General features: G+C 37.1%; 1 protein-coding gene across 5 annotated transcripts in view; it reads right to left on the bottom strand.

Moving 5' to 3' along the window:
* BTAF1 (B-TFIID TATA-box binding protein associated factor 1) overlaps positions 1 to 21,607 on the bottom strand; it is a 98,361-nt gene that overhangs the window by 36,624 nt on the left and 40,130 nt on the right. For 3 of the 5 annotated variants that reach the window (XM_078346014.1, XM_002756414.6, XM_017979133.4), the window contains 6 exons: positions 19,609 to 19,729; positions 8,479 to 8,583; positions 7,214 to 7,363; positions 6,786 to 6,928; positions 6,251 to 6,425; positions 1,998 to 2,201 (listed from right to left, as the gene is read on the bottom strand). In XM_078346014.1, coding sequence (XP_078202140.1) covers positions 1,998 to 2,201; positions 6,251 to 6,425; positions 6,786 to 6,928; positions 7,214 to 7,363; positions 8,479 to 8,583; positions 19,609 to 19,729 — 898 coding nt within the window. The remainder of the gene's footprint in view (positions 1 to 1,997; positions 2,202 to 6,250; positions 6,426 to 6,785; positions 6,929 to 7,213; positions 7,364 to 8,478; positions 8,584 to 19,608; positions 19,730 to 21,607) is intronic. The other 2 variants (XM_078346013.1, XM_078346015.1) reach the window with 1 other exon arrangement.

The following is a 21,607-nucleotide window of genomic DNA, read 5'->3' as shown; positions in this document are numbered from 1 at the left end:
TGCCGCTTGGAGATTAAAAAGGAAAAAAAAGATGACTTAAGTCACAGAATATAACAGCCTTGAAAGAAAACAACTGATGGCTGGGCGCGGTGGCTCAAGCCTGTAATCCCAGCACTTTGGGAGGCTGAGGCGGGCGAATCACCTAAGGTCAGGAGTTCCAGACCAGCCTGATCAACATGGAGAAACCCCGTCTCTAAAAATTAAAAAAAAAAAATTAGCCAGGTGTGGTGGCACATGCCCGTGATCCCAGCTACTCAGGAGGCTGAGGCAGGAGTATCACTTAAACCCTGGAGGTGGAGGTTGCAGTGACCTGAGATCACACCACTGCACTCCAGCCTGGGCAATGACAGCAAGATTCTAGCTCAAAAATAAAAAATAAAAATAAAAGAAAACAACTGATAAATCAGAATTCACCAAAATTAAAATATCTGCTCATCCAAAGACAAAAGCATCAAGAGAATCAAAAGGCAAGCCACTCACTGCCAGAAAATATTCAGAAAGCATCTATCTGACAAAGGATTGGAATCCAGGATACATAAAAAGAACTCCCACAACTCAGTAACAAAACAACCAACCTAATTAAAAGCAGACAAGATTTTGAAAAGATATTTCATAAAGGAGAATATACAAATGACTAATAAAAAATTTAAAAGTATTCAACATATTAGTCATCAAGGAAATGCAAATTAAAACCACAATGACACCATCACACAATCACTAAAATGGATAAAAGGACTGACCACATCAAACACTGATGATGATGTGGAGTAACCAGAATTCACATGCTGATGGTCGGAAGGTAAAATGATACAATCACTTTGGGGACAGTCTGTAGTTTTTCTAAAACTAAACCTATACCTATCTTATGATTTAGCAATTCCACTCGTATATATTTACCCAAGAAAAATGAAAACAGAGATGTTTGCAAAGACTTGTAGAAGAAGGTTTATAGTGGCTTTGTTCATAATAGTCAAAAAGTGTTAACAGCCCAAGTGTCCATCAAAGGGAGAATGGCCTAAACTAGTTGTGGTATGATAATACAATGAAATAAAACTCAAGCAATAAAAAAGAGTAAGTTATTGATATATATATAACACAGATGAGTTTCAAAAACATCATGCAAAGAAAAATCCTTACACCAAAGAGCACAGTATATGATTCCATTTACATTAAATTCCAGAACAGGCAAAAGTAATGTGTCTTCGGGTCAGGTTACTTTTAGAATAATGGTTACTTGGTAGCGGGGAGAGGCAGAGATTACTGGGAAGTGGTGATGGTAATGTTCTGTATCTTGATAGGGATTTAGGTTTCACAGGCATATGCATCCATTAAAATTCATCAAATGACCCACCTAAGATGTGTGTGCTTTAGTACCTAAAATTTGCCTCAAAACAGCAAAAAATCATAAACAAATACTGAATTTTAGTTAATTATTTAAGCTGCTGAAGTATACTGATATCTGAAACTTAGAAATGCATTAAAAAAAAAACAGAACTGCCCTGGATCGATTCATGGCTGGATAGAGGAGAAGGTAGGTGAATACACATGTGATAAAAGAAACTTGGTAAAATGTTAACTGTAAAATCTAGCTGTTGAGTATGAGTGTTATATTATGTAATTTCATCACTTTTTCTATATATTTGAATATTTTCATTATAGGCTGAGAGCAGGAAGAAGTACCCATCAACTTGTAGAAGCAGTTTTTTTCTATACTCTGCAGTCTTAAGCAAAGCTGAAATGACAAAATGTAATAGCTTTTTCTAATAAAGGTGCATTGATTTAACAGAATTTTTGTTTAAAAAAAATCCTTCCTTACTCTTTTATTTCAATAAAGTCTATACAATGAAATAATCTTTCTAACGGGTAGAGATGACAGGCTACCAAGCCACACACAGACTCAACAAATTAATGTCTTTTTGTGGTAAACATGTCATAGCAAATTTTTAACCTAAATTTCATGTTCTATTGATAATTAAGAAAGTTGTTTCTTTACTCACCAGGTCACTTGCTTGATCTATTGTTAAAACATTGTTGTTTACTCTATTACCAACTTCAATATGTACATCAGCTAATGATGATATAAGCTGTTTACATTCATTCTGCATTCGTGTGAATGGAACGGCAATTTCATCATAATATAAATGTTCTGAAAGGATATCAAGTAAACGTGGCTGCACAGCTAAAGTAACAGCTTTACATTCCTAAAATACAATAGACAACAAATAGGGCAAGTATATAAACATTAACTTTATACATACAGAAATCTTCATCTACAGACTACCAAGTGCTAAATTCTTATTTATATTGAATCTATGTTGTTACTTTTCCAAACCACATAAATAGTTGCACAGAAAAAAGGTATTACACCCAAATTATTCTAAACTTTTAACATGAATGATTACAGAACATGCACATGGAAATATTACAATTTTATTTTCTACTTAATAACTCTTTTAACTCCGAATTTATCCAAAGTTTACATGTATGTATATCAGATTTTAAAGTATATTACTGTAAAAAACAAATCAGAAGAAAAACATCTAGCATGCACTACTTAAAAATGCTATTTAAAAACTCATTATTAAACGATCCAAGATGGCCGATCACTAACATCCCGGGATTGCAGCTCTCAGGGAAGGCGCGGAGAACTAGAGGACGCCACACTTTCAGACAAATTCTGGTCGCTCACAGAGCAGAAGATCCCCCAGTGGTGGAAACACACGAGTCGCCAGTGCGACTCTCGTGGTCGGCGCAGCGGTTCCGCCGGCACCTCGACGCGGCAGCGCTCGGCGCAGAGTAAACAGGACCGGTTCCCCTTCTGACCGAGGTTTGGAGCCCCGGGAAGGCAGAGTCGCCTACTACGGAAACAAGAAGGAAGCCCGACAGGAGAATCCTGGGCAGAAAAGCACCATCAGTTTTAACGCCGCTGCTCTGGCCCTGGGAACTAACAACCTGGACGTCCACTCAAGAGACCTAATCTGAAAGTTGGTAATTTCAAAGACGACAGGAGGATAAATTTACAATGACGGGAAGAAACCAGCGTAAAAAAGCTGAGAATACTCAAAGTCAGAACGCCTCTCCCTCTAAAGATGATCACAGTTCCACATCAACAATGGAACAAGGCTTGATGGAGATCGAGCGCCTCCTGATGACAGAATCACTCTTCAAGGAATGGATAATAACAAACTTCGGTGAGTTAAAAGAACATGTTGTAGCCCAACGTAAAGAAACTAGGAACTTTGAAAAAAGGTTTGATGAAATCCTATTGAGAGTAGACAACTTAGAGAGGAGTATGAGTGAATTAATGGAACTGAAGAATACAATACAGGAACTCCGAGAAGTATGCACAGGTTTAAACACTCGAATTGTTCAAGCAGAAGAGAGGTCAAAGTCCAACTTAATGAAATAAAACGTGAAGAAAAGATTAGAGAAAAAAGGATAAAAAGGAATGAGCAAAGTCTCCAAGAAATGTGGGACTATGTGAAAAGACCAAATTTACCTTTGATAGGTGTACCTGAATGCCAAGGAGAGAATGAATCCAAGCTGGAAAATACCCTTCAGGATATTATTCAGGAAAATTTTCCTAAACTAGCAAAGCAGGTCAACACTCAACCCCAGGTAATACAGAGAACACCACAAAGATATTCCTCAAGAAGAGCAACCCCAAGGCACATAATCGTTAGATTAACCAGGGTTGAAACGAAGGAGAGGATACTAAGGGCAGCCAGAGAGAAAGGTCAGATTACCCACAAAGGCAAGCCTATCAGACTTACAGCAGCTCTCTCGGCAGAAACTCTACAGGCCAGAAGAGAGTGGGGGCCAATATTCAACATCCTCAAAGAACAGAACCTTCAGCCCAGAATTTCATATCCAGCCAAACTAAGCTTCACAACTGAAGGAAAAATAAAATCTTTTATGAACAAGCAAGAACTCAGAGATTTTATTACCACCAGGCCTGCTTTACAAGAGCTTCTGAAAGAAGCATTACACACAGAAAGAAACAACCAGTATTAGCCTTTCTAAAAATACACCAAAAAGTAAAGAGCACCAACATAAAGAAGAATTTACACCAACAAATGGATAAAACAGCCAGTCAACATCAAATGGCAGTAACCCTAAATTTAAATTGACTGAATTCCCAATCAAAAGACACAGCCAAAACCCAACGGCATGTTACATCCAGACCTGTTTCACATGCAAGGATACACAAAGACTCAAAACAAAGGGATGGAGAAAGATTTACCAACCAAATGGAGAGCAAAAATAAAGAATAAATAAATAAAAAGCAGGAGTTGCAATTCTTGTATCGGATAAAATAGATTTTAAAGCAACAAAGATATAGTGGTAAAAGGATCAATGCAACAACAAGAGCTAACGATCCTAACACCCAGATAGGAGACTTAGATTCAATGAGACAGAAAATTAATAAGGATATCAAGGACTTGAACTCAGATCCAGAACAAGTAAACTTAATAAGTATTTATAGAGCTCTCCACTTCAAATACACAAAATATACATTCTTGTCAATACCACATCACACCTACCCATTAGTTTAAATGAAACATTGATTGGCCATTATTAATACCCAATTTTTTTCAAAATAAAGCAATATTTCCATTTACTCTCCCTCTTTCTTCCTCTCCTTTACTTATTTTTTTTTCTTTCCTTCTCTCAAAAAAAAAAAAAAGAAATCAACTTGTAAACCTCTAGATCCAGGTCGGCAATGTCTCTTTCATTGCTTGATTTCCTTTCTTCCCTTCCTTCCCTCCCTCCCTCCCTCCCCGCTTCCTCCCTTCCTTCCTTCCTTCCTTCATCCCTTCCTTCCTGCCCTCCTCCCCCCCCAAAAAAAAAAAAACAACTCATTATTAGATAACAGTTGAGCTCTAAGCTTCACATGCCATACTGTAAAAGTGGATATAAAATTTAAAAGCTACTCACCTGCCCCCAAATTTAACTAACCCTTCCCACTTTCTCTGGTTGTTGCCTGCCCCAAACCGAAGGGAAATGGCTTCAGTGGTGAGCCATAAGGGGTTCTGTGGGATCTGGGTGATCAGCCTGGGCTTCACAGAGTAAATCCATGAAGCTCTATGAGTGTCCAGAAACCGAACTGTCAACACTTGTTGCTGAGTCTGAGAGGCACAAAAACATAGCATCACTGCCTCTCCAGCACACCAACTCCTGCCTAAAAACAGATGAGCTTTGCTTCTTTCCAGAGGCAAAGCAGGGTGTCAGGTGCAATAGCTCAGTTACTTTTAGATACAGCTTTGACAAACTGCTAAGAGGCAGTAACAAGTAACTCTCACAGCAAGTGCAGACAGTTAAATTTCCAGAATTCCAGTCAATGGAATACATAAAGCCAACAGAAAGTTTCTTCGATTTACAGAACCATGTGTTATACAAAAATCATACATCTCGGCCGGGCGCAGTGGCTCAAGCCTGTAATCCCAGTACTTTGGGAGGTCGAGGCAGGTGGATCACAAGGTCAAGAGATCGAGATCATTCTGGTCAACATGGTGAAACCCCGTCTCTACTAAAAATACAAAAAAATCAGCTGGGCATGGTGGCACGTGCCTGTAATCCCAGCTACTCGGGAGGCTGAGGCAGGAGAATTGCCTGAACCCAGGAGGCGGAGGTTGCGGTGAGCCAAGAGGGCGCCATTGCACTCCAGCCTGGGTAACAAGAGCGAAACTCCGTCTCAAAAAAAAAAGAAAAAATCATACATCTCCCTAGAAGTTAAAGGTTAAAGAGGTGGAACGGAATGGTTTATCTGGAAACATGAAGATTTTGGTTTAAATACAGAGATGTTATACTTTCTGTGACCAAAAATTCTTCTTTTGCTACTACTGACACAAATGGATCTCTAATATTCAAAGCCTCATATTTTGTAGTTTTCAGTGATACCTGAGATAGAGGAATGGATGACCAATAGTTTCTGGACTACTTTCACATATACATGATTTTTATTAAGGATATTTCTTAAAAGACTATACAGTCAAGAGAAATATTAAGTATGAGTATAACTAGCAGTCTGAGGTATGAGCAGGGGTTCTAAGTCAAAGTCCAGAGTTAAATTTAAGGGGAGAGAAATAATGTTTAATGTAATTGGGTACTTTTTTATAACTTGGATTTTTATACATCGAAAATTTTTACTTTTCTATTGTAAATTATAATGTAAATAATACTAATCCTAACAGCTAATAGAAATTGGTTTACTTAATTTGTCTTTATTACTTCTGGGGCAAAATCTTACCTTTTGTAAAGCAGCCCATTCACAGATTACCAAAGCTACACTAATCCTCTGTAAAGCAGATTTGGAGTTCAAATGGAAGAGTAGTAACTGGCCCAGGGATTCAGCTGGTTTAATTTCTTGAGTTACTACATTTACACCTGGATCACAAATACAGCAACAAAGCGCTCCTAACAACCTAAGAGGGAGAAAAAGGAAGTTACTATAGAAATTACTTGAAGTAAAGTTTCCCCATACTTTGGGAAATTACTTCCATTTCCTATAATTACTTGAAGTAAAATATGGCTTTTGAAGACAGAACTTTTCCCACAGAAGATATAACGACTACCCTGTCTTCATAAGAAGATATAAATCCTATTTTAAAGCTTCAAAATAATTTCAAAAATTTACTTACTCTAATTTTTCCTTATGCTATAATTAGTGTGGTGAAGGAAGGAAGGATTGATAGAGACATCAGAGGAATCTTCTGCTGGTTAAATAACCTTTGAAGTTGTAAAATGACTTGTAAATTCGTAACTACCTGACAATGTACACTTACTTGGCTGCCATCATTCTGGCCCGCATAACCACAAAATCCCTGGTGGCTGGGTCTTCCATGATGGTGTCGGCACCTGCAATATACTCCTGAAGTACTTCTTTACTCTGGCTTTGGCCTTGACGCATCTTAGCACCTGTTTTTTCCTACAGAGGGAGACAAAAAAATAATAATTAAAGATTAATCATTAAAACTGAATAGGCAACAACAAATACGATCTTTTAAAAATAATCCCAGTAAAATACAGTTCTTTTCACAAAATTTCAATGGATAAACATTACTATTCATTTTGGCAGGGTCGTAATAAATAACAGTTTCTCCTTATGTTAATTAAATCACACACAATAAGGCAATACAGATCTTTAAATATGGTTACTGTATTAATAATTAGATGCTGAACACACAAATACATTATATCCTGCTATACTTACCTTGGCTCTAGCTTTTACTTCTAGCAACATATTTAAATCGATAGGTAAATGAGAAGGCTGCATCATTAAGCAAAGCCAAGCACCCATCCATGGACAAGCAGCTGCTACCACATACTGAACTGAAGCCTTACTTAACAGTTCCATCCAAACCTGCAGAGTAAAAGGGGAACATGAAGGTGAATATTTTCTAATAAATGATTAACACTTACCTTTAGGAATACTGAGTTTTTTTTAAAAAAAAGTAGGAAATAGCACAGAGATTAATTTAGAAATTCAATATAGAGCCTTATTTTGAAATATAATAATAGTTTTCTAATAAGTTTGTATTCTAAGGAAAGTTTTTTTTTTTAAAAAGAGATCACAATTCTCTTTTTTAAACAAAATATGCCCATAAAAGTAATATAAAATTGTCAAAAATCTCAGTAGGTCACTGAAATAAATCCTTTGCATATACCATAAGACTCAATATTAATGCAGTCTTATATTTAACACACTTAAAAATAGCTCCTAATATTCTCTACTATCCTAGTATAAATTTAAAACAGTATAAGTCTTGATTCATTATCTTTCTTAATAAGGATAAGGTAGGTTTCTTGATGTCTAACATTTAATGGACGAGGACTAGCCATGGAAAGATGACCACTGTTAATCCAGGGCTGTTAACAATGAGTTACTTTAGAGGCCAACAATTCTGAATTAAAAAAAAAACCAACTTACATTGGAACCAAATTTTTAAAAAAAAGGGGGCTAACAATTCAAGAATAATTTAACAGATTTTAAAGGTACAAAAGTGCCATTTCCCCCCATAAATGCTATTAAAATATATCAAATGGCTCCTCCTCTCATAATTCTAACACATATGATCACTCTTTCTAAGAAGGGAAAAAAGTACAAGTTTCAGCAATAATTAGACTCTGTATTACCACTAGATCCCAAAAGGTACTCTGCAGGATCTATAAGCATACTGATAAACAGCAAGAAGAGGGCTGGAGAAAAGCAATCTTTCCCCTCATTTCATTTTCTGTATTGAGACTATCAGAAAGTACATAAAACACCGGCCTAGTAGGTTACATAAGAGAAAGATGCATGGCCAATCAAAACTATTACATGCTGTAAAAAGCCTACTTCCCTATCTCATCTTGCACACTGACAGACTTTTCAAATCTCCAAGAGATATGAATAACCAACAGAAGAGCGATTATGAAAATTTTTAAAAATCTACAAATGTTACTAGGAAAAGGAATACAAATACATTTGCTGTGTACCTTGTGAATAAGGTCCAAAATTTCCTGGCTGCTTTCCAAAACACAAAACTGAAAAATGTGTCGGAGCATATCAGGTAGTATAGGTATAAGCCAAGATGAAGAGTTCTGAAAACAAAAACACAATTAAAAGCTGTAGCATATAATTCTTGGATGTTAGCTTACATGAAGAATTATATGTCAAATAACAGAAGTACCACCATGAAAAGATTGCATGGTTTCATCAAAAAGGCTCAAGAGGTGATAAATTCTGACAAGATTTCGAGGCAACAAACACCATATTTATTTTACCAAGGGTCTGAAGAAGTAACAGCATATAATCACTGGGGAGCTGGAAAAGTCTGAATATCATTAACAACAAAATTTTGCCTCAAAGTTGAAATCATCCTCCAAATGGAACCAATCTCTAACCAGCAACATCTCTCTACTTATTATCTACATTACTGCTTTGTCAAAAAAATCTGGAAAATAATCAGGTTACTGCTGTTGTGCTAGATGATTAGAGTTTAAGTTCTATATGCTCGCCAATAATCGAAGTAATAAATTATGTAACACCCAACCTAGAAACTTCTACTTGGAGTTCACTACAAAATTAAGGTAAAGGTTCTTAATCTATTTTGGGTCAGGGACTCTTTAAAACTCTGATGAAAACTATGTACACTATGTTCTTAGAAAAACATATAATTACAAACAAGTATAAAATTTTGGTTCCAATTTCAGGGGGTTCAGGGATCTCCTAAAGCCTGAATTAAGAACTTCAATTTCAGGAATTTCCCAACAATTCAAAAGCCCACCCAAATCAAGCAACCAAATAGTGCTTAACCAAGTATTTACTGTGTGTTCAGAATTCCCAGAAAAAGAAATCCCATGCTGTTTACTGCTATTCAAATAATTACAAAGCTCACTTGACAGGAATGTCTAGCAGAGAAAATCTACTAACTGGCTCATACTACCTATCAGCCTCTGCCCTATACATGACTTTTTTTAAAGCACTAAATACAGTGTTTGAAAGAGACTGAAGAGAAATTTGAAAATTTTAACTGAAATTCTAGAAATTTACAAGTTCTAGGAATAAAACATGTTTAAATTAGAAAGCTACCTATAATTTGTAGCCATGGAAAACTAATGACAAAGGCAGGACCAGGGTTTTATGTTCTCAACATGGTTTGAAACAAGTTTTTAAAAGGCCACATAATTCCTCAAAGAACTAAAAACAGAACTACCATTTGACCTAGCAGTCCCACTACTGGGTATATCCCTAAAGGAATATCATTCTATCATAAAGACACATGCACGAGTATGCTCATCTCAACACTATTCACAATAGCAAAGACATGAAATCAACCTATATGCCTAACAACAGTAGTCTGGATAAAGAAAATGTGGTACACATAGGCCATGGTACTATTCAGCCTTAAAAAAGAACAAGATCATGTTCTTTGCGGGAACACAGATGGAGCAGGAGGCCATTATCCTTAGCAAACTAACGCGGGAACAGAAAAGTGCATATTCTTACTTACAAGTGGGAGCTAAATGATAAGAACACATGGACAACAAAGAACGAAAGACACTGGGGCCTACTTGAGGGTGGGAAGGAGGGAAAGGATCAGAAAAATAATTATTGGGTATTTTTTCTTTTTTTTTGAGACAGTCTTGCTCTGTCACCTAGGCTGGAGTGCAATGGCGCAATCTTGGCTCACTGCAACCTCCGCTTCCTGGGTTCAAGCGATTCTCCTGCCTCAGCCTCCCAAGTAGCTGGGATTACAGGCATACATCACCACACCTGGCTAGTTTTGTATTTTTAGTAGAGACAGCATTTCTCTGTGTTGGTCAGGCTGGTCTCAAACTTCTGATCTCAGGTGATGCGCTCGCTTCAGCCTCCCAAAGTGCTGGGATTGTAGGCGTGAGCCACTATGCCCAACTAACTACTGGGTATTAAGCTTAGTACCTAGGTGATGAAATAATCTGTACAACAAACCCCTGTGACATGAGTTTACCTATGTAGCAAACCGATACTTGTACCCCTGAACCAAAAATGAAAGTTAAAAAAAAAACAACAAAACGAAAAACAGGCCACAAATCATCAATTGGAAGAGCATTCTCACTACTTCATTACGTCTTAACTCTACTTTTTATTGAAAAAGAAAGGGAAGCTGGGAAGAAAAAAGTTCTTTTCTCATTGGAAGGAATTAGGGACAATCTTAACAGAATTAGGAAAGCTATAATAACAATAAGCAAATAATTTAGTGTTACTCTTCCATAATGTCTCTTAATTTTTGATACTCCCTGCAACATATTTACCAACTCTCTTCCTCAACCCTCAATCCCAGCACTTACCCAAGCAGTTACCTGTAGATCCCCAAAAGTCACATTTATAGAGGAAGATGTTCCCCCTATATTTATGACCAATAAATGTGATATAAACTGTAGTTGTCTTCTCAGACTACAAACATCATTACCCTACTAAATTTATAATTATTAAAAACAGCTGGAGAAGGAAAGGCTACATGGGTAGACACAGAATTTTTAGGGCAGTTAAACTATTCTCTGTGATACTGTAACTGTGGATACATGACATCATGTTTGTTAAGCCAACAGAATGTATACTACAGAAGGTGAATCCTAATGTAAATTACGGACTTTGCTTGAGAATAATGTGTCAATGTAGGTTTGCTGATTGTAAAGATGTACTAGTCTGGTATGAGATACTGATGGTGGGGAGGCAGTGTTGAGGATGGGGGATCGGGTACATGGAAACTGTACTTTTCCCCTCAATTTTGCTGTGAACCTAAGCTGCTCTGAAAAATAAAGTCTAGGCAAATAAGCATATGAAATGATGACCCACATATGTTGCCAGGAAAATCAAAACAACAATGAGATAGCACTCTATACCTGTTAGCATGGCCAAAATCCAGAACACTGACAACATCAAATGCTGGTCAGGATATGGAGCAACAGGAACTCCCACTCATTGCTGGTAGAAATGCAAAATGGGACAGCTACTTTGGAAGACATTTTGGAAGTTTCTCACAAAAATAAAAAATACTCTTACCATCCAGCAATTACGTTTCTTGGTATTTCTCAAAGGAGACTAAAAAGTCCACACAAAAACCTGCACAAGTTTATAGCAGCTTTATTCATAACTGCCAAAACTTGGAAACAAGCAAGACGTCCTTCAGTAGGTCAATGGATAAACACACTGGTATAACCAGACAATGGAGTATTATTCTCTAAAAAGAAATGAACTATGAAGTCATGAAAAGACACAGATAAATCTTAGTTAAAGAAGCCAACCTCAAAAGGCTCCATATTGTATGATTCCTACTATATGACATTTTGGAAAAGGCAAAACTATAGAGATGGTATTTCCTCCTCTGATCTGCCTTTCTGAGACTCAGAATAAAGAGAGTTGATGGCACACACAAAAAAGACTAATGGACATTTCACTGTACCTGAAAATCAAGGTAAACCTTCTAATCATCTGATCATCTGTACCCCCCTTCCATGTTGCCCTCCACCAAATCAGTTTCCTGTCACTTACTAATTTAGTGCCATCCCACTCTCTCCTGCCTCCAGAGGTACACATATTATTCCCTCCTCTGACTCTTACCCTTCTTTTCACCTGGCTAAATTCCACTTATCCTTCAGGTTTCTGCTTAAATGTCACTTCTAACAAGATGCCTTCCCTGTCCATCATCCACCTCACTCAGGATTCAATAGTGTCTTCTACCTCCCATATCAGATAATTACTTCATTAGGTTATTCCATTTAGTTCTTTGTCTTCTCCTGTCTAGCTTCCTATTTTAAGCGCTACAGGAGGGCAATGACCTCCTCTCTTACTACTATCTGGAAAATTGTTCAAGTACATAGCAGGCACTTAAATAGTTGTTGAAATCCATCTTGGCCACTGGAAATGATCCAAAGTTAAATCATAAGGAATAGCTGCCAATATGCAAAATTTCCAAAAATTGTGATATTGTTAATATAAGTAATTTTTTTCAGCATTTTGTCCAGGGTCTTAAAAAGAAACACATATTTGATCTTCGTCCCCAGCTCCTGGCACAGAGCTCCTAAAACCCAAAGAATTTCCTGAGTGACAGGGGTTATTCATAATAACCAAAATCTAGTTTGTGCTAATGAAGGAACTCTTGGTAGGCCCCAAGACAGCTTCAGAATGAGGGCTGGTTGCCAGAGGAACTATGTGATTAGAAGGCTAGAACTTTAGGCCTGCCACCTCCTCCCCACCTCCAGAGCTGGAGGGGTTGGAGATTAAGCTAATCACCTCACCAATGGCTAATAATTTAATCAATTATGACTACATAACAGAGTCTCCATAAAAACCCTAAATTTGTGGGTTTATGGGTTGGTAAGTGCACAAAGGTGCTGAGGGCAGCGTGTTTTCTAAAGAAGGCATAGAAGCTCCAAGCACCTCATCCCCATAACTTGCCTTGTGCATCTCCTTCCATCTGGCTATTCTTAAACTGTATCCTTTATAATAAACTGGCAATTGTAATTACCAGTTTAACAGCCTGAGTTTTGTGAAGCAATCTAGCCACTTATCAAACCTGAGGAGAGGGTCAGAGGAACCCAATTTACAGATGGTAAGTCAGAAGTTGGAAGGGCCAAGACTTGCAATTGGTTATCTGTTGGGTGGCTGGGCCCTCTAATTTGTGGAAGCTGACACTAACTCCAGATAGACTGTCGGAATTGAATTGAATTGTATGATACCCAGTTGGCGTCCAGGGAGTTGGAAAATTGGTTGGTGTGAGGAAAAAAACCCACACATTTAGTGTCAGAAAATGTTGTATTGTAAAAATAGCTCAGCAACAGATCCCTAACTGACAGACGTGGCATCTTAGGTGGGATAACATCTTGTCATACCCTTTTGTTATGCTCCCTCTTTTATCTTCCCACAAAATGGGTACACTCAGAAAAAAGGAGCAATCTGATCATTACCACAAATATCTGATTCTTGCCTGCAGACCAATTCATTTCTACTAGCATATCAAATGTTCTCGGACTGCAGGGAAAAAGATCAGGAGAGAACCTAATACTCAGTGATGAATCACATTGACTTTTTTTTTTTTTACTAATTTGGTCTGAAATCCCATTTTGATCCACAGCCAAAGGACAAGAAAATTTTCATATGTGGACAGTTTATAATGTCTAGTTTTATACACTTCTCCAAACAACAGAAGGTCAGCTAAATATTTCAACTTTGCTCTCTTCTTTTCATATTTTTATAAAATTTGGCAATACCCAATTATGCTAACATTCTCTAAGGCCAAATTCTTAGTTCAGTCTATTCTTTTGGTCTTTGTTTCCTACTTATTTGTGGATGTTAAATTTTCTAATATTCTAAATTATGCTTCAGATTTCAACTCAATCTCATGTATATCTTCATGTAATAACTAAGCTTGCCCTTCAAACAAAAGTTAATATATTGGTAATCAAAATTTTGGAATGACTCACAAAGTGACCGAGATGCAATGGAATGGAAAAGTTGACCCAGTCAGTAAACAAGGCAAAATAGGAGATTCGTGTCTCGGAGTTCATCTGGCAACAACAGTTACCAGTTATCCACACTAGTTAATCTGGATTTTTCAGCAGTTCACTGATACACATATACATTAATAGGTATACTCTAGCATGTACAAACATACTGCTAAAGAGACAATATAGAAAGGACAAACAAATGGTAAATGCCTTCACTTTGATTACCAACCTGCTAGTTTAGCAAAAACAAAAGTCACACCTTGATTATCAATCATTATGAAATAAAACTAGTTTGGTGTTTAGTTTTTTTGAGACAGAGCCTCACTCTGTCATGGAGGCTGGAGCTAAGAATCTGCTAAGAATGGGTGATTAATGCCACAGCCACAGTCTGTGGTGGTGAGGATAATAAACAGCAAGGATCAGGGCAGTGACAAAGTACAAAACCTAGAAGCATCAATATTAAGTTTCACTGACAGCATCTCTTCCAGTAAAGAGATATGTTGTAGATAAAGGCTAGACACAAGTGAAATTTCATGAATGATGCCATTAAAAAGTTATGAAAAAGAAGCTAAAGACATAGATATAAGCAGCACAGAAGGATACAACACAATAAATATTAAGACTCCAACAAAAAAGGACCACAAACATGTCAGAATAACTGGAAGAAAAATATGAAAGCAGAATGTATTTAAAAGTCTAAAAGGGGTAGACTAGAAAAGCACTTTTGTTCAAAACATTCTGTACACTTGTCTAATTTGAAATTGACATTCAATAAAATGAGATGTCTGTAAAAGTACACATCAAAGATACTATGAATCAAAGAGAAGCAAGAGGGCAATAGTTTTTTTTAACATTAGCTAATCTTCCTGAACTTTCAGCTTAGTTTATCTTTAATGCTGCTGTCTGACACCTCTCACATACTGGTCTCCTGTTATTTAACTCTCTGCAGAGGTTATTAAACTTACCATGTAATAGTCTTATAACAACCACACTATAAACTTTTCCAAGGTAAGAAACATGTAGGATGATATGGTCTGGCTCTGTGTCCCCACCCAAATCTCATCTTGTAGCTCCCATAATTCCAATATGTTGTTGGAAGGACCCAACAGTGCAAGAAAACTGAATCATGGAGTGGGTCTTTCCTGTGCTGTTCTCATGATAATAAATCTTACAAGATCTCACAATTTTAAGAACAGGAGTTTCCCTGCACAAGCTTTCTCTTTGCCTGCTGCCATCCACTTAAGAGGTGACTTGCTCCCCCTTGCCTTCCACCATGATTGTGAGGCTTCCCCAACCATGTGGGACTGTAAGTCCAATTAAATCTCTTTCTTTTGTGAATTGCCCAGTCTCAGGTATATGTCTTTATCAGCAGTGTGAAAACAGACTAATACATAGGATTTCTTTTTTTTATTTCCCAGAAAACCTGGCACAGAATTCACACTAATTTACTTAAAAAACACTGAGGGCTTACGCTTAAGCTGACACGCCACAAACTACACACAAAGACAACGGCATTCTGTTATAGGAAATGATAAAGGGTCATTATTAAATGATAAACAAATGAAGGCTAGTACCAAAGCCTTCATTTATGAGCCAGCAAAGGCAAATTCAAAAGGCAAAAAAAAAAAAAAAGGTCCCTGGACATGAAAATCAACATCAAAGAACACAGAGATGTTTTTACAACCAGGAAATTTTAATAGTCAGCATTCATAAACATTGAGGACTAAAAATTGGAAGGAAATTTTTTTCTTTTTTGAGACAATGTCTCGCTCTCATGTCCAGGCTGGAGTGCAGTGGTGCCATCTCGGCTCACTACAGCCTCTGCCTCCCAGGTTCAAGCGGTTCTTATGCCTCAGCCTCCCAAGTAGCTGAGGTTACAAGCACACAACACCATGCCCAGCTAATTTTGGTATTTTTGGTAGAGACAGGGTTTCACCATGTTGCCCAGGCTGGTCTTGAAGTCCTGGCCTCAAGTGATCTGCCTGCCTCAGCCTTCCAAAGTGCTGGGATCACAGGCCTGAGCCACTGTACCAGGCCAGATGGGGATTTATAACAATCTTGGAATCTTATTTATAGTAAAAATTTTAGAACAAGGGAGGAGGCATCACATCACAAGACTAACAAAAGTGAGAAGTCACAATTGACAGCTGAGAGGAGATAAAAATTAGGCAAAAGCAACTGAAGAAGAACAGTTCAATTACTACAAGCAGTGACTCGTGTATCTCAATATTCCCATAGTATGCTACAATAAACACAGTATAGAAACTAATAACCAACAAATAATATTGGTGACTGATTCACCAAAAAAGGTTAGCTTATGTTTAATATACTCTAAAAGGATGATCTACTGTGGCAATCATTTTAATAGTTAAATTTTTTTTGAGGCAGAAAAAAATTTTTTTCAATAAATTGAAAATTTCATTTACACAGAATACCTTATTTTCTAGTAATATAAAGTTGATATTACTGAATAAATAATAAAGTTACAAGTTAAATAGTGTGCAGGTGGCAGACTATAAGGAATAAAGGGCTTTAAAAAAACAATGGGAAAGTGGTATCTAAAATATACAAGGAACTCTTAAAATTCAACAATAAGAAAACAACCCAATTTAAAAATAGGCAAAGGACTAGCTTGGGCAACACAGCAAGACCTCATCTCTACATAAAAAAAAAAATTAAATCCATTAGCCCAAAATGGTGATGCACGCCTGTAAGTCCCAGCTACTCAGGAGGCTGAAATGGAAAAATCACTTGAGCCCATGAGTTCAGGGTTGCAATAAGCTATGATCATGCCCACTGCACTCCAGCCTGAGCAACACAGTGAAACCTTGTCTCAAAAATACAATAAAGTAAATAAATAAAAATAGGCAAAAGCTGAACAGACACCTCACCAAAGATGAGCGATAGATGGCAAATAAGCATACGAAAAGATGTTCGACATCATGTGTCACTAGGAAACTGCAAATTAAAACAACAATGAAATACTACTACACACCTATTAGAATGACTAAAACCCAAAACACTGACAAAAAATGCTGGCCAGAACGTGAAGCAATAGAAATTCTCACTCACTGCTGGCAAAAATACAAAATGGTACAGTCACTTTGAAGACAGCTGGCAGTTTCTTATAATAAATAATAAATAAATAAAAATAATAATAAACATACTCTTACCATACAATTCAGCAGACGTGCTCCTTGGTATTTACCCAAGTGAGCTGAAAACTTAAACCCACACAAGAACCTGCACATTAATGTTTATAACATTTTTTTCATAATTGCCAAAAACTGGAAGCAATTAAGAGTCCTTAGAAGGCAAATGAATAAATAAACTGGTACAGACAATGGAGTATCATTCCGTGATAAAAAGAAATGGGCTACCATGACATGAAAAGACATGGAAGAACCTTAATTTCATATTGCTAAGTTAAAGAAGCCAATTTGAAAAGGCAGCATATATGATTCCAACTATGCGATATTTTGGAAAAGGCAAAATCTCTTGAACTCCAGGGTTCAAGAGATTCTCCTGCTTTGGCCTCCTGAGTAGCTGGGATTACAGGTGCCCACCAGCATACCAGGCTAATTTTTGCAATTTGTAAGAAAGATCAGTGGCTGCTAAGGGGTTCAGGAAGAAGGAATGATGACTAGGTGGAACATAGGACTTTTGGGGTAGTAAAACTACTTTGTATAATACTGTAATGGTGGGTATATTATCATTATTGTACATTTGTAAAAACCTATAGAATCTACAGAAGAAAGAATGAACCCTACTGTAAAGTATGGACTTTAATGGATCAATATTGGCTCATCAGTTGCAATAAATTTACCACACTAATGCCTGATATTAATAAGGCATTAATATATGTGAGTAGAAGGGATAAAAGGGTATATAGGAACTTGTACTTTTCCCTCATTTTTTTTTTCTGTAAATCTAAAACCGCTATTAAAAATAAAGTCCACTTATACTAAAAGAACCACATGAAAGGAAAAAATCTGGTAACTTCAAGAGGTCTATATAAAATGAATTTAAGAATTCACAAACGTTTAGGCAAAAATCATAAAATTAAAGGGAAAATAAAATGAAAATTAAGAATAACCCATGCCAACTGTCATATCAGCCCATGCCAGATCAACTGAGAATTATAAAACAGACCTGATGGTTGTTCCTCAGAGATGTGGATTAGACAAAACCAAAAGGATAATGCATAAAAAAATTTAGATGTTTATTCACAGAAGTTCAACACAGTATCATGCTGCATGTTAAAGCAAGGCTTACACAAAATGTTCCTAATTCACATGAGAATGTGTGGTTAGTGAACACAAACGAGGCACTTACTCACTACTTAGTCACTATTTTTAAAAGATGACAGGCCCAAACTTTAGTACCTATATATTAACAGCATGCTAGAAGAATGAATTTCTTATTGATAGTTCCCTAAATCTAGGTATTTTGTTTGACCTATAAGGTTATTTAAAGAATGGGAATGTGCAGGCCCGGTTCAGTGGCTCACGCCTGTATGGTCTCAGGCTGAGACCATCCTGGCTAACATGGTGAAACCCCATCTCTACTAAAAATGCAAAAAATTAGCTAGGCAGGGTGGTGTGCGCCTGTAGTCCAAGCTAGTCGGGAGGCTGAGGCAGGAGAGTTGCTTAAACCCGGGAGGCAAAGGCTGCAGTGAGCCGAGATCGCACCACTGCACTCCAGCCTGGGTGACAGAGCAACACTCTGTCTCCAAAAAAAAAAAAAGGGGGGGGGGGTTATGTGAAGCCGTGTATAAATAGGGCAAAGACTAAGCTCACCATAGGCTTCATTTACACACTGATATTACCTGAATGATCTCTGTAGGCATTTCAGTGTGTGACTCCTGAAGTACACTATCCTTGAAAATAGCATGTTGTTAAGATTGAAAAATCTTTAAAGGCAAGAGCCTGGGAATTTCATGGTAAGTCTTTAAAAGTAATCTAGCCGGGCGTGGTGGCTCAAGCCTGTAATCCCAGCACTTTGGGAGGCTGAGGCAGGCGGATCACCAGGTCAAGAGATCGAGACCATCCTGGCCAACATGGTGAAACCCCGTCTCTACTAAAAATATAAAAATTAGCTGGGTGTGGTGGCGTGCGCCTGTAGTCCCAGCTACTCGGGATGCTGAGGCAGGAGAATTGCTTGAACCCAGGAGGGGAGGTTGCAGTGAGCCGAGATTGTGCCCCTGCACTCCAGCCTGGCGCCTGGCAACAAAGCAAGACTCTGTCTCCAAAAAAAAAAGAAATCTAGAGCTTCGAATGCAGCCTTCTAAGCTGGTTCTGCCAACCACCCAACTGTCAACCATACAGACAAAGGGCATGCAAAGACTAACAGGTCTCTGGCAGGAAAAAGACTACTCAATCATTCATTCATTCAACAAATATTTACTGAGGACTTCCTATGTGTTAAGTACATGCTGAGAATACAACCTAGAACAAAATATTAAAATATTTCTGCTCTCATAGTGATTATATTCATTTACATGGTTACCATACCACTAGGCCCAACACTGTCCTGATCTTTGGATATACATACAACAAGGGTAAGCTAATGATCAGGTTTATTTTATAAAAGTAATTTCTGTAAGTTTCACGACTGCTATTATTTATCAGTTCTTACCTGGTCCTGTGTTGATAATAACGTAAACAGAGTTTCCAATGCTGCTCTTCGAACTGATGATATAGTGTGATGCAAAAAAGGCCAGACACGTGGAACTAAAACTGTGAGTGACTGCTGAATACTAACAAAGAAGACACAAATTAATCTTACTTATTCTAAGTTGAAACTCTGTAGATACATTATCTAAATATTATTCTCATGGGATGCAGGGATGCTGATATCATGTGACTTTTTTCATGAATAAATTCTTAAAAGATAATACAGATTTCATATGAACATTCATGTAACAATGTCCTTCATAACTGTTACTGTAGCACTAAGAAGCAAGAGCAAATGCAGTCAAAAAGAAGGGTAGAAATACTAACATCAGGTTCCTCTGTGGCACTATTGCCATGAGTCACCTTTATAAAGTTAGAACTTTCCAATATAATTGTTCTTAGGAAAATGGGACATGTATCCTAGCTGGTAGTCAGGCTACATCAGGATTGCTAATCCTTACTCCTTCCCCATGGCTAATACCAATAGGCAGATATACATAATTTCCATCCCATTTTGGGGCCATCTCTATCATTTATTAAATGAGCAAGAGGTGATATGTCAGCAACTTTGAAATTTATTATCCTGGTGTAGCATTACTAAGTTAGGAAAACTCAAATTTCTTCCTTCTCACAGACTAAGTTTTAAATGGGGAAGCAAACAAAGCCAAGTCTGGACTAACTTGGGCCATAGGATTCCTGTCACATTCATGAGCCATTTGTAAAAGTTACTTGGAATTAGGAGATGATTCAGAAGCAGCATTTGAAATATATGGTTCTATAGAAAAAGACATGAACAAAAAATAATATGCCACTGTAACTATTTGGTCTTTTGTGGTTCCTCCCCAGCAGCCTATCTTTTAACACTATTTTCATTACTTGCCAGCTTGTATGAACATTACTTCTTGCATTCATTTTCATATTTAGCAAATTTATTTACAAAATTCTAACTTAAACACATGCACACACAGACATTAAAAAAACACAAAATACATAAAAGCATTATAACAAAGTCTTGTTAAGTGTGTAACTGTTCATGCTCCAGATAACATGCTGCATTTCTTCTTACATAAGCTAGAAGAAAGTATCTGCCAAGTATTATATGAAGCAAATATGAAACAAAAAAGATGGGAAACTACATTATTTCACAATGAATTAATAGAATTTTCACTATATTCTTTCTTTTATCCAGTTTTTCTGACACTGTCCACTAAGGCCCATAGGCCAAATTCATTCCACTCATTTTTGTTTTTAGGTGAAAATTGTATGAGTACACAGGCATATTTATTCTCTTATGCATTACCTACGTATAGCTGTTTTCACACTACATTGACAACTGAGTAACTGTTTTGAGGGACTGTCTGGCTCACAAAACAAAAATACTCACTATTTGAGCCTTTGCAGAAAAAGATTACCTATCCTTGATTTACAGTAATTAAAAACTCCTTCATCTTGCAGCTTAAAGAGGGCTTTCACATAGATTAACTCATTTAGTTTGTGCAGCTTTCATTAGTAATGGAAGCACTGAAAATTAGGAAACCCGATAAATGTACTACCACTTCAATTTTTCTCTTCTTTTGCTTTTATAAGCATTTACTTTGGTATACCTTCTTACGGGCTGCCCAACTAATCTAAACTTAGCATTAAATTACCACCAGTAGGTCAGTCATTATTTGAAACATTTTCTACAGGTTTTTTTTATACATTTAGGGGTTTCATGGGAGATACTCATAGAGCCAGAAACCATGTATAAGCATAATTATATGAACATTCACTGAACATCCTCACTAGGATAAGAACAGCAATTAATTTCCTCATCTGTGAATTTTTAAAAGTTGCATAATAATTTTTTCTTTTCTATCTCCAAGGAAACTATTCTTTAAGGACACTTATCTTTAATAATATTCAAGGGCTACTCTCAAAGGTAGGGGATGTGTTAATCAGCTTAGCTGAGCTTCATGTAT

This window comes from Callithrix jacchus, chromosome 12, assembly GCF_049354715.1.
Source record: "Callithrix jacchus isolate 240 chromosome 12, calJac240_pri, whole genome shotgun sequence".
NCBI lineage: Eukaryota > Metazoa > Chordata > Mammalia > Primates > Cebidae > Callithrix > Callithrix jacchus.
The sequence above is the reverse complement of the archived record's forward strand: the minus strand, read 5'-3'. Positions and strand labels throughout refer to the sequence as shown.